The sequence below is a fragment of the Frankliniella occidentalis genome, unplaced genomic scaffold (genome assembly GCF_000697945.3).
Source record: "Frankliniella occidentalis isolate FOCC.00 unplaced genomic scaffold, Focc_3.1 Scaffold273, whole genome shotgun sequence".
In the NCBI taxonomy this organism is placed as follows: Eukaryota; Metazoa; Arthropoda; class Insecta; order Thysanoptera; family Thripidae; genus Frankliniella; species Frankliniella occidentalis.
In genome coordinates, this window is record NW_026267399.1 from 7482 (window position 1) to 21144 (window position 13663).

The 13663-nt window shown below is 41.8% G+C and overlaps 1 protein-coding gene across 1 annotated transcript; it reads right to left on the minus strand.

Annotated features, from left to right (window-relative positions):
* Positions 1 to 465: 465 nt before the first annotated feature.
* On the minus strand, positions 466 to 11290 carry LOC113209222 (protein virilizer). Its single transcript, XM_026427035.2, has 18 exons — positions 11174 to 11290; positions 10451 to 10563; positions 10226 to 10361; positions 9904 to 10122; positions 9615 to 9812; positions 8675 to 9539; positions 8287 to 8596; positions 7700 to 8201; positions 7523 to 7609; positions 7109 to 7412; positions 4208 to 7014; positions 3837 to 4112; positions 3500 to 3753; positions 2646 to 3412; positions 2396 to 2559; positions 1906 to 2295; positions 1726 to 1819; positions 466 to 1648 (listed from the first exon to the last, which is right to left on the minus strand). Exons 1-18 carry the CDS (start codon positions 11228 to 11230, stop codon positions 1332 to 1334), a joined length of 7860 nt encoding a protein of 2619 aa, XP_026282820.1. The 5' UTR covers positions 11231 to 11290; the 3' UTR covers positions 466 to 1331.
* Positions 11291 to 13663: the final 2373 nt, after the last annotated feature.

Sequence of the window (13663 nt, forward strand, 5' to 3'; positions counted from 1 at the left end):
GCTTACTGCAGGAAAGGTAAACATGTATTTTTTTTGACAACATATTTGGTGAATTCACAAAGACCTAAATCAGATTAAAGAACTTAAAAGTAACTTGAGGTTGGTCCCATACATTGCAAGCAACTTTCAGATGTGAAATGTGAACACAGAAGAAAAATATACGTATTACATGACCAAACGAATTTTTCAAAACCGACATTAATTCAAATTAATATTAATATAACATAACAATTCAACATGAAGGGGAGATGTTGCCTGGATGTGCAATCTTCAAAATACAGTAATTTTAAAATATCAACATTTTCAACAATTTATCATTTAAATTGATCATTTGGACCTGCTCTCCTACGCACAAGATTTGAAATAATCTGCTATGCAGTCTCACAATTGAAGAGAAAAATAAACATGAATTGATTGATAATTTGACAGGTAGAGGGCTACAAAGAATAACAAAAGAAATTAATGACAGTACATTCAGAATGATAAGTATTTTATTGACTAGACTTGCACCTTCTGTGCTGTCCTCAACATTTGGGAATAACTTGAATGCTTCTTTAAAGGTATCACATTTTGATGATAGAACATTATCACACAATACTAATATTGGAGTAAGTTTCAGAGAGTCTGTCCTTAAAATTGATCTATTTCAAATGTTCCAATTATTCCTAAAGATAGATGGCCTGAAACCCACTTTACCACACATTGAGAAAAGGTTATTCATTAATTATTGAATTCAATACTGAATGGTCATCTATACATACTGCAGACTGCATAACATCTAACACACATATATATTTGTATATATCTATCTATCTATCAATATAGATTACTTTGATCCTTATAAAACAAGAATATTGTCAGCAAAGCAATTATGTACGTAACAAATATGAAGATTCAAACTTTTCATATTATTTCCAGCAATCAATTCAAGTTGATTGAAACTGATTCAGAACCATAACACATTAACCTAAAACAAACGCCAGATTGTAAAGCATTTTCAGGCATCACTTACTGTACATTACATTAGTAGCACCACTGAATAGTAAATGGTAGAAAACTTTTAAATTGATCACCAAAATAATAAAATATAAATGGAAAACAAAACTGATGCTTTCAAAAATAGAATGAATACCAACACAGTCACAGGCAGTGAATTCTTGATCTAACTTTTGTAACTGTGTCATCAGCAGTAACAGTCAAACATGATTTTGTTGAAGAATAATAATGAATACATATCAATTTGTCCAGCTAGATCAAGATTTCACCACACAACCAAAGAATGTAACGTGAAATTTGTTTTTCACACACTTGCTGCTAACTGACTAGACTTCTCATCGAGTAAACGTCCGCTGATGCCTTCCAGAGTCTCGCCGACTGTTGCCACCACCTCCTCGGCCCATAGGGCCTGGACCTCGATTGAACCTATCTCCTTCTTTCCCACCAGGCCAGTTAAGACCACCAGTCCGTAAGCCTCCAAGTCGACCAGCCAAGGAGGAGCCGAATTTTTCCTCTCTCATAACTCGTCCTTCTCTGCCCTGATCAATGGCACGGAATTGACGCTGACCAATGCCACCCATTTGTCCGGGATTATCATGAGGAACCCATGAGTTTGGCCCATCACCGCGAATGTTAGAAGCACGAAGACCACCTGCAAGTCAGTTGGAGATTTGTTAGAAACATACACTAAATTTTTATTTTTAAATATCAATTCACAGTGACTCATACCTTCCCGTCGGTATTGATGATTAGAGCCAAAAAATCTTCCTCGTTCTGAACCAAATCCACGACCTCGGCCTCTTGACCTAGTAGCCATCATGTCCTGAAAGAAGCAGTACAGTTATTAATAATATAACCTAAATTAATTTATAATTCATCTATCATTAGGAATGTTAAAAATTAATATACCTTGGCTGCTCTCATAGACAACTTATTGTACCCTGTGGGACCAGTTGGTTGGGCTCCACATGTTTCCAGAGCAACAAAATCATCAACGTGCAAAGATGGAGGTCTAGAAGTGTTGGGAGGTCTTGATCGAAATAGATCTCCACGTTGTTGGACAGGGCGACTGAAACCTCGCCCGCGCATCGGTGTAACAAAGGGACGCCTTGTCTTAATGTCTGAGCTTACATATTTCACATCTTCACCAATTACTCGTTTTTTAGTGTTCTCTTCACTTCGATCTATATCAACATCTTCTCCAAGACCAGCTCGGAGGCGGCACAACCTAACAGACTCTGCCAGAAAATGCATATCACGTATATGCTCCCGTGAGAAGTCCAGAAGATCACATGCCACCTACAATTAGAAGTGAAACAGATATATAACAAGTTCAAGTAAATTTGATCATTTTCTAAGAATACAGTGTTATTCAGAACTTAATTTCCATGCTACTAACCTGCTCTGTATCTTGGTCTCCTTCATCTGAAGTTGGAATGGACAGCCAATATCCCAGACTAAGCCTATCATCATCAGACTCACAAATTGTGAACACAGGTCGGAGTGAGAATTGTGTTAACAAGGTTTCAGGTGGTGGTAGAATAACCTCTCCAACTTCTGAGGCTGAAAATTCAAAATTAATTTATAAACTGTGCAGATACAGCATCATAAAAATTTCTGAAGTGATTAAATTATAAAATAAATCATACCTTTTGGTTCCATTGGCAAGTTGCCTTCATCCTCCAAAATTCGAAGAAGCCCATTTACATTTTCATGAAGACTTTCCAAGGACTCATCAGCACAAAATTCTCTGAGCAATTTTTCTAGGTGTGAAATTGGATGGCGTTTTGTTGATGATTCACTGTTTTCAGGATCATCAAAAGGAAAGGGAAGGTCTGTCCGGTGCCACCCTATGACAATTGATAATTCAGGTACACTAAGCACTAACTTTCTTGCAGGCAACCCAATGGTACTGGATGAATCGAGATCATTATTGTGAGCTTTGGTTGGGACAGCATGATGAAGATGAGAGGGTTGATGGTTGGGAAGTGGATTTTGAAATTCTGTATGAGGATTCTGCTCTAATATCTGATCTGTTATCACATTTGCTTTCTTCTTAGAACCAAGTTCATCTTGCTCTTCCTTAATAGACTGGTTGCTTATGGACAGTGAGAGTTGGTTAGTCCCAGAACTTGCAAGTGGAACATCAATTTCCATTGCTTCAGTTTCCTCTTTGATGTGATCACTTTCCTTTGGATGAACAGTACGATGCGGACTATTCATTGATTTGGCTGCCAGCTTATTGCGTAGAGATGTTATATCAGAGTCGGAATATTCCCCTTCAGGTAATATGCATACTCTTAGGAGTTCTAATGAGGTAGAGAGAGTTGACAGCAAATCAGATGAATCTTTGCTAAATGATGTACAAAATTTGCAGAATAAGTTCCAAAGGGCGTCAGGCTTCTTGAGCAAGCAGCTGAAAGACAAAATTCATTTACCAATAAACAATTATGACAATAGGGAGTCAGAAAATAATAATCATGCAAAAGTATTTGGAATGTACCTTTTTAAATGGTAGAAGCCATAATCATGCTCAGCAAGCATGAGGAAGGTTCGGACAGTTGGTAGAAGAGTTGTAAAGGAATGTTGTGGGTTTGACATGTGTTCTAATAATACAGCACAAAATGTAGGCAAAATTTCTCTTGGTGGAAGTGCAGAGGCAAAGAACTGCTGGGGCGAGATAGAGGAGTCTTCTCCAGGACCAGGAGGTGGCATGAGTGATATATCAACATCACATAAGGATTGAATAATAGAAACCTGCATCAAAACAGTTCACAATAGATTTAAAAAAATAAAATATGTATCTTTGACGCACAGTTTACTTTTTCTATGTTACTAACCACACACTCCTGGGCTTGAACATGAGATGGAGAGTCATACGGAGTACGGAGAATGCGACACAGATGACTGACAAGTTGTGGGAACCGTTCATCTGTCTTTAGCCCGCTCCCCCGAACACCAGCACAGAAAAGATTTAACACAGCGCATTTTACGGATGCATGAGTGATGAGACAGGCCAGAAAATTGAGCAGCCGAGCAGTATGGCTAGAACAGGGCCCTTCAGGTGGCTGCGTAACTGGGTGAACTTTAGGATGAATGTTCAAGCTCACAAGAATCTAAATAAGAATAACAAAAACAGAACAAAAATATAAGTATTACTTCTTAGGTAAAATTTATAAAACAAGAGTTAACAAGCTAAAAACAAACTTACTGCATCCAGAATCGATCGCACGACAACAAGAGCTGCGGGCGCAGCTAAATCAGATAACTGTACACAGACTCTTCTCAGAAGCTGGAGTAACGATGGACAAGAGCTTCCACATAATGTGGATATCAGATCTCCTATCGTTGAGCTTAGGGAGTGCAAGTGGGCACACCACAGTCGTCGACTTGTCATGGTCTGAGCAATTTCATCAACAGGTAATGGAGTACGAGTTTGCACAGGTAGGGGTAATGGGAGCAGTTCTGAGAGCATGAGCAATCCTGACATGAAAGTATGGGCATTTGTTGTTATATATTTTAATACTTCAGCCATCATTAAAGTCCACAGGCTGTTATTTAGCCCTTCTTTCTCTGAAGAAGATGCAGGTTGCACAGGCTGAGTATATGCAAGAAGAATTTCAATCACTTCACGACAGCCTTGTTGAGCTGCGGCATAGGCAAATGCACTGCTAGGGAAAGCATGAAGAAGGGTGTAGGTTTGAAGAATTGCATTAATGGCAGTCAAGTCTTGGAAGTCAGTGTTACGACACTGTATCACTAGAGTCAACATCTGTCTCAGCAGCTCAAGAGCTGGAAGCACAAATGACATTATAGTAGCTCCTTTTGATCCCAAAAATGCAGATGCGTGAAGGGAAGGCTGATCGTACATTTCACATATTCGAGTCAAGATAGATGTCAAATGGGAAACACCATCCAATGAAAACAGTTCAAGTAAAACATATTTATACTTGAGCTCCAAATAAGAATATTGATAGTTTGCATTATTATCTATTGCATTTTCTGTGCTCAGTGAAGGCATAGAAAGATGCTTCAAAATCCTGAGGGCCGTGATTAATTCAGGTGGTAAAGATGCAGTTTGCTCTATGTTCTTCTTAATTACTTCACATAAAGGCACAATGTCATCATAAGAAAACAGTTGTTGGTTTTCAATAACTTGTAAGAAAGGTACCACTTCCTTCAACACAGTGTTTGAATTCCTGGCCACTTTCAGAATTTGCAAGCCAAACTGTTGAAGGAATGTGCCACTATCACTGAACTTCACTGTGGTAGCAATCAAGTCATCAACAAAATTCTTTCCAGGATATCTATACTTAATGTCTGTATCTGGAGGACTGAATTTGAGTAGTTCCAGGAGTATTTGGATGAAATCTCCTCTACTAAGAATATGTATCACAGAGGATTTTCCATTGTTGGAGAAACTAAGATAATATAACCCCAACAAATTTTCAAAAATTTCTTGACGTTCTGGGTCTGCATTTCCAGATGAAAGAGCTTCAAGAATCTGGTCAAGAAAGTGAAGAGCTTGCAAGCGATAGGCAATGCACACTCCCAGGAATTGAGAAGAAGATGGAGAAATGTTGGATTCATCGAGTAACTCATCACTTGAGGATTGCTGGAGGAGGATACGCAGCAACATGTTAGTACTTTCAATATGAGTAGCCAGATACTGAAGACCAGCTTGTGACTCAGCAAGTGCTTTGATTATGTCATAAACAGGACCTACTACACTTTGACAGTTCATAGTCTGAGGTGATGTAAGAAGAACATTACAACATTCTAAAAAGTTATGGCAGTGAAAAAATGAAAATAATGCAGGATAGGGACGTTGATCTTCTTGACAACATGCACCAAAGTCAAATTGAGCGTGACCTGGTAGAAATCTCTTTGGCTGACTCAGCATAAGTGGAGCTTGCTGATAAATTGATGTAATTTCAGAGAGACATGCCACTAGAGTATCAATAACTTCATGGTCTGAAGAAACACTCAAATCATTATTCTCTGCCAGAGGTTTTATAAGCCCATCCATTGTAGTCCTTTTTCTCTCCACTGCATCACGACTACCAGAGATATTGGTTCCAATGACTAATTTCACTGTACTTTTGAATTTTTCTAACATTTCATAAAAATGTATTTTACGGATTAAATTGCACAATGCAAATTTTGTACGTGAGAGTTTTTCAGTCTTAAACATCAGCAACAATGCTTGGTATCCATTAAGACCTACATAAGTTTTCACACCATTTACTGGAATTCTTCTTTTAACCAAGCGAACTGTCTTCTTCCCATTTACCATAACAACAACTTTCTTGAATTGAAAGTTTCCTCTCTTGTTTGTCTGCTTTCCAATGGTTTCTTTCTCTCTTTCTTTTGATGTTTCTTCTTTTGAGTCTGAAGTCTTTGACCCAAGAATGTTTTCTGAGTTCAATTCTGATTCAGTATTCTTACTGACACCCTTCTCATTAATTTCCATTTCTTCCCTTTCTTCTTTCTCATCACTTTCATTCACCAACTCATCATCCTTCCTAGTTTCTTGTTTGATCTCCACAGCAAAAGAATCATCCAGTACACCTGCCTCCACCTTCGTATTTTTTTCACTATCATGGACATCCAAACTATTATCCTCACCAATATTGGGTTTAATATCCTCCGAAGTATTTGCTTTAGATTTCAGTCTATCAGCTAGTTTTAAGCCATTGACACGAGGTATAGACGTCCGCAATACAAGAAAGTGTTCAACAGCAAACTTGTTACGGAGACTGGCATCTAGAGCTCTAAGAATCATCAACCGAATAGACAAAGACATGCAGTCTTGGTGATATAGTCGTAGAAGACGTTGATGAATTTGTTCATTAACTATAAGAAGTTCAGCTAAGGCTCCACTGCATATACAAAGTACTTCGGCCAGTCTTACTCCAACTTTGATATGGCGAATTTTGTAGCCTGGTTGTGGTTGTCGAACAGCCATGTTGAAATTCAAACCTACTTTGACCCATGATATAAGACGTTTGATAATACCTGGAAAAAGTGGGGGTAAAAAGGTTAGCAATTCTAGATTATTCATATCTAGAGTTCATACATAACTGGGCAGAATCAAAAACTACCAGTATACCTATTCTCTTTTGAGTGAATGGAAGGCCAGGAAGAATTAAGTTGCACGCCTGTTCAGCTGCATGGACCCAACTTTCTTTCACATCTTTTTTGGTTGAAACATCTTCAAATTGTAGAACAATATCCTCCAGTCTGTGTGTCTCATCAGGAATACCTTCGACTTTAGCATCAGCTTCAACTTGGACTGAAGTGGAATTTTTAGAATTCTTTTTTGAGTCTTTTTCATCCTTTTGTTGTTGTAATTGTTTCTGCTGCCGTCTGATGAACTCCGCTTCACATGATGAGATTGAAGGGTCTTTCAGGAACTAGATTGGATCAGTTGTAGAGCGCAACCCGTAGATTAGTAAAGTCAACCATAATAAGTGCAAAATAATTTTTTTATTAAAAAAAAAAAAAAGTAGTCAATAGTTCTTACCACAAGCGGCTGCAGTTCAAATTGGAATGGATTAAATACTTTGATGAGCTCTTCAGAGTCTTCAGAAAAGAAGTCCATGTCCTGAAACTGATAGTATTGCCAAGGTAATAATTATACAAAGTAATGAAGCCGAATGAAGCAGATAAGTCTGCATTTTCCATGGCAAAATATACAGACCTGTCCATCGTCTTCAATATCTTCATCACTCAGTATAGGTTCAAACTGTTCCTCATCAAGACTGGCGTCATCATGGTTTAAAGGAGAATTAACAACAGAAGATGTGTTGACTACAGCTGTGGGTACAGGGCATGTTGGAGGGAGAGCAGATGGAGTTGATGAGGCCAAAGTGAGAGGGGGAGGGGGAGCAACAGCAGCTGGTGGCACGGGGGAAGACGTTTGGGAAGGAGTGGTTGTAGGGGGCAGTTTAACTGGGGATGACACAGATGCAATCACCGTCATCCGGGCAGTCGAAGCTGACGCAGAAGCTGTGGAGGACACAGAGGCTGCTGGGGAAGGAAGTGGACTGGGTGTAGCCAGGAGAGGAGGGCGGGTAGCAGCGGCTGCCGCCGCCACGGCAGCTGCAAGGACCGAGGGGTCGCCCCCTGCAGCAAACAAGGCCAGGTTTGCGGCAGCTTCTCTTTCACGAGCATCATCAGTCATAGGATCCACAGACAGTGGTCTGAAAAGCAGAACAGAGTAGTGAGTTAATTTAAGCAGGTTATTTAAGGTGATTGGTCCACATCCTTTGCTATATGGGCAAATACCTCATAACATTGTTTACTAGCTCTTCTTTTTCTGTAGAATTATCCTGACTTGGTGAGCCAATTGGTGTGTCAGTCATTGGTTCAGGAGGAGGGATTACGTCAATCAAAGAACTATCCACAATCATATCAGAATCTTTGGTGAGTTGAGGTGTAACAAAGGGGCCTTCTGATGCATCATTGCTTGGATGAGCATTATCAGTTTCTGCATCAGGATCTCCTTCTGGTATCTCTCCCTCAGATATCGATTCCACGTCTCCAGGGGAAATAGACCCAAACTGCACAGCTGATGGAGGTGGTGATACAATTTCAACTAAAATTATGAAGAAGAAATGTGATTAATAAAAAAATAAAACAAAACAGTGTCATAAAGTTGACAGTTCACACCAACCGTTTTTAGGTAATGGGGGAGGAGGAAGAGGAGGTGAGTGCTGAGGCTTTTCTTCAGGAGGTGTGTGGGGCCTTTTATGGGGCACATGGGGCGGATTGGGTGGAGTTCTGGGACGTTTCCTACTTGGTGGTGCTTCATCTCGTTCACGGTCCTCCCAATCTCCACCATGAAGAGATCCTCTATCTCTATCCCTTTCTCTATCCCGTTCACGATCACGTTCTCGATCTCGATCTCTGTCTCGCTCACGTTCCCAGGAGCCATCTCGCTGCTTTCTGTCTCGATGACTCACATAAGGTGCAAGGCGATGGTGATCATCAGGTGAGCGATCACCCCATGAGTTTGATGACCTGTGGTGGTCATGATCTCGCTCTCTTCTGCTGCTCCATTCTCCACTTCTCCTCTTGCTGTCCCACTCAGAGTCACGGTCTCTATCACGGTCACGTGATAAAGCTCTATTATAGTCTCTAGATCCACTGTTACTACGATCTCTTGCTTTGTCTCTATTCCTTTCCCTATCATCTCTACGTCGATCCTCCCAGTCTCTATCAGGGGACCTATCACGGCTTCTATCTCTACTTCGTTCTCTGCTGTACACATCTCTATCCCTATCTCTATCTCTTTCTCTACCTCTGTCACGTAATCTGTCGCGCTCATGATCTCTGTCTCTTTCGCGATCACGATCTCTGTCTCTCTCGCGTTCTCTATCTCGTTCACGGTCTCTCTCCTTGCGTTCTCTGTCCCTCTCCCATGGCAGCTTATCTTCTGAACGAGAGTTGGAACTCTCCCATGGAAGAGGCTCTGTATCGTAAGAGTGTGGAGTTTCCTTAGATGTGTCATATCCCTCAGCAGACACAATCACTCCAGACTGCAGATGCAAAACAGGAAATTAGTCAAAACACAGTAAACATACAAATTCCAACAAAGTAAAAGAGATATATACCCTTGATGATGGTGGTCCATGATTTGATTGATGGTTCCATTCCTCATGATAATTGTGACCAGATGACATGTTTGTGTAGTCTCCGGATGGAGGTCCAAGAGAAATAGATTGATGCTGATCATTTTGATAACTACCATTATTGTAAGGATCCCTACTATGGCTTGATTCAACCATGTAGGCTCTCTCTGCTTCTGCAACCTGACAAAGCAACAGAATTATTGAGTTGGTAAAAGCTAAAAATACATTCACAAAAAAGAAGACACAAAAAAGGTTGTATTAAAAATTATACCTGGGCATGTTGCTGAACCCACTCCTGAGTTGCAGCACTGGCAGGTACTGCTTCGGGGGGAGGAAGTGCTTCCGATGTCAGTGGTAAAGTGAGATGCGAATGGGAATGTGTGTTAGCAGATGGAGTCTGCTCTTGCATTGCATCCCTTGGAATTCCATATACAGCCAAAGTAATTGTAGTATACCAGCCACGTAAAACCAAGCCATCGGTGGGTACTTTCTAAAAAACAAAAAAAACAAAAAAACAACAACAGAAAGTTAGAAAATTATTGCATTTTATTTGTAAGTTAAGAAGCTCACATTACAGTTTTCTTACTACTTACTTTTCGTTTGCATTCAAGATGAATACTTCCATTTTGCTTATATTCAAATCCACCCAAGCTTTCAAAAGTGCAGGCACCAGGCTTTTCAAGATCATTAACAAAAAATTCTATCTCAAACTGAGATGGATTTGTGGCTCTAAGAAATTAACAGAATATATACATTAACATAAATTATATTACTCCATTATCCCAATGTCATTGGCAAAGTTGTTACAAAAGACTCACCCTAATCGGACTCCACCAGGAAAATCAGCTTGGACCCGAGCACCCAAAGGAATAATGCGAACTTCTGTGATATAAACTATGTTTGGGAATTGCACAAGGTCCAGATTTATCTCCTAAAAGATAACAAAACGGAATAAATTTACAGAAAAAACACTCAATATATAGGATTCAGAATAACACAGGAGGGCAATGACATAGTTACTAATTTAAAACATAGAAATAAATAAAAATAAAAGTGGAGAAATTCACAAAAGCCTCTATCACATTAATTTAAGAGACTTGAATAAGTTGCGAAAATTGTTAGCATGACGGGCTTAACATGTTTTTCTAATAATTCCTTCTGTGTCACAATAAAGTCGGCCAAAGTCAGTAAAAAAATTGCATCGGTGTCCAATCTTTGAATGAAAAACATAGGTAGGAAAAGTTGGGTTATGTCATTTCATAATGTGACAGACTCCATGGTATTTGATTTGAAACGGTAAAGAAGACAATGAAGACAAAATGGAAGTAAAATGATTTTAAAGGTATGCCGCAAATACACTCTTACAACCCAAAACTACGAAAAATTTATGAAGTTGTTGCTAAGTTGTGCCGACGCTACATCCGGCTATACCGCACAAAAATGACATTGTAGCATCAGGTTAGCAGTTTATTAGAACCAGGATTTGAAACCTGAGATTTAGACGTGTATTGTGCGTATTTCCGTAGGTAAACCAAACTTACTTCGCAGCTTTCGTGAGAAAAAGTGTCGAAAAACACAAGTTCTGCATTTTCCGCCATGACTTTTCCCCTGTGTGTTTAACTTCGGAGGGGTCTTTGATTTGGGGGCGAATGAGGGAGATCCAACGTGACGTCACGAAGATGGTTCCGACCGTGCGACTCGTGCGAGGTCCATTCGGGAGAGCCGCTGCAGTCGCCTTTCTTATCGAAACCATTGAACCACTGTAACGTTGCAACGTTAGCATGTAAGCACCCTAGCGAGCTGATGTACTACTTATTGTGGCCGGTGGGCCAGGCAAGCCGGTACCTACGTTACAGTTTTTGTCGGGGAAAATTGGCATTTTTCTGTCGCTGTTAGTTATCCGTGATATGTGTCAGAAATTATTACGGTGACACAAACACCTTTATATCCGAGCCTTTACCCCACCTGACGCGCTTGATTGTAGCTACAGTTAGTTGATAAACGACACGGCCAGACACCCTCATGTTGCCTACCCGCCTCTCTGCAGGCGTAAGGCCGTCCCGTTCCCGTTGGACGCGCGAGCCCCCGCGGGGTGGCCTACGCCCCCCTTTCCGCAGTTCAGCCATAATTTTGACCGAAAAGAGGCCTGTATAGTCCGCATGCTGAGTCATTTGTATCTTTTTACGGTCAAATTAGGGGGTCACTTAAGAGAAATTTCTGCCAAAAATTTGAGTGGTTAGTGTGGATCCTTAGTGAGTTCTGTCCGAACCGCTGCGACATTTAGTTCTTTCACTGGTCTTCCCCCTCCCCACCTCTTCTCTCCCCACCTCATATCTGATGTTCGGTACCTTTAGGAATTGAGGCAACGAATAACCAATTGGTCTCTGACATCTGATTTGTCTTCAGATTCATGGTTGCACCGTTGAATAGATGTAGAACTCAAAGATGCCCCTGGTCAGATGCCCGACTAGGACGGCACGGCACGACCCGGGGCGTGGCGAGAGGTGGCGCCCGATCCTCAGGCATGCTGCGGTTTCACACCGGCGGGCATGACCAGCCCATTATTTCATAATGAAGAGGTTCTGTTCAAACAGAGTCAGACCCACAGTACGTGCTCCGGTAACGAGCAAAATTAAAAGATTTGGCATTAGAGCCAGCACGATAAGGGAATTAAAGCAAAAAACAAGGACACTTATCAGAGCTGCGCAGGGGCTGGCGTTAAGCAAGGAGAAGGGGTGAAGGGTCTTTCATCCTGAAGGCCGGATACCTTGTAGAAAAGCGCTACAGAAAACGCAAGTTTTTCTTATTTCATTTATCAAACACACAGTCAGTAAAATTCTACCTTCGCCTATCATCTCTATAATTACTATGAGGCGAAAGAGGCACTCGGTGGCACTCTTCACTCAGTCTCTTGGTTAATAAGCGTCCCCTGCTGCATTTAGTTTTGCTGCTTTGACGGACAGAGAGAGAAAGACGGTGGAGCTAACTTGGCACAGTGAGCCAGCTAGATGCAATAAAACTCAGTTTTTCATTCTCGTTGACAAGGTAGTGTCATTGTGTCCCACGTCGTAGTACGAGAGTGCTGGTTTACATCGAGCAGCCCACAGGCCCGCCTTAGCCTCGGGATTAGGACCGCAAGCGATAGAAATCAAAAATGATGTTTAGTACTGGGCAATGAAAGTACAGCAATTTCACTGGAAAAAATTGTCATATCGGGTACAAGAAAAATTTTCCTTTGAAAATGTCGTGCAATTATAACTCAAAATTTTAAATTTAAAAAGCACTGCATAAATTGACTTGGAATCGAATGACGAGCAGGAGTGAGTGGTTGTACATGTCCAGACTCAACGTTGAATCGACGTTGAAGTCAGAGTAACGTTGAATTTCGGACCATGTACGGTAATGGTCGGGTCAACGTTGATTCAACGTCGATGCATATCCGACTGAGATGCACGACACATTTTTCACAGTTTTACCGTGTAGACGGCGTACTCCACATTTTTGTTCCGGGCGTTACTTCGGTTCTAACCTGAGATGGTGTGAGTGCCCTTCGTCGGTGCTTCTGCGCGCCCCGCTCACTTCCGGGCCGACCGCACTCCGCACTCACTCCAGAGCACCCTGCGGTCGGGACGATCTGGGAGAGGAAGGAAAGGCGTCGTCGTCGTCGGGGACGCGCCGCCGGGGCCCACACCTTGTGCTGGGCGAGAGGCGCAGGACGCAGCGCAACGCAGGACCAGCCAAACAACGTCTTTAGGCGACGGAAGGACTCCCCCCGGCGGCCCGGCGGCCCGCGGGGAGGAGTCAGGTGCCGGTGGTGGAGCGCGGCGCCCAGGCAGACGGCAGGCAGGCGCGCACGCCCGGACGATTAGCCCATTACGCACATCTCTTCCCTTCTCCCCGGGAGGCACGCACGCGCAGTCAAGTGACTACCCATTTCCCTGGCGGGGACGCGCGGCCGGCGGGCACGGCGGCGGCAGAGCCATCGCGGCAGCCGTAGCGGCCACGCCCCGCGACAAGGACTCCCCAAATAT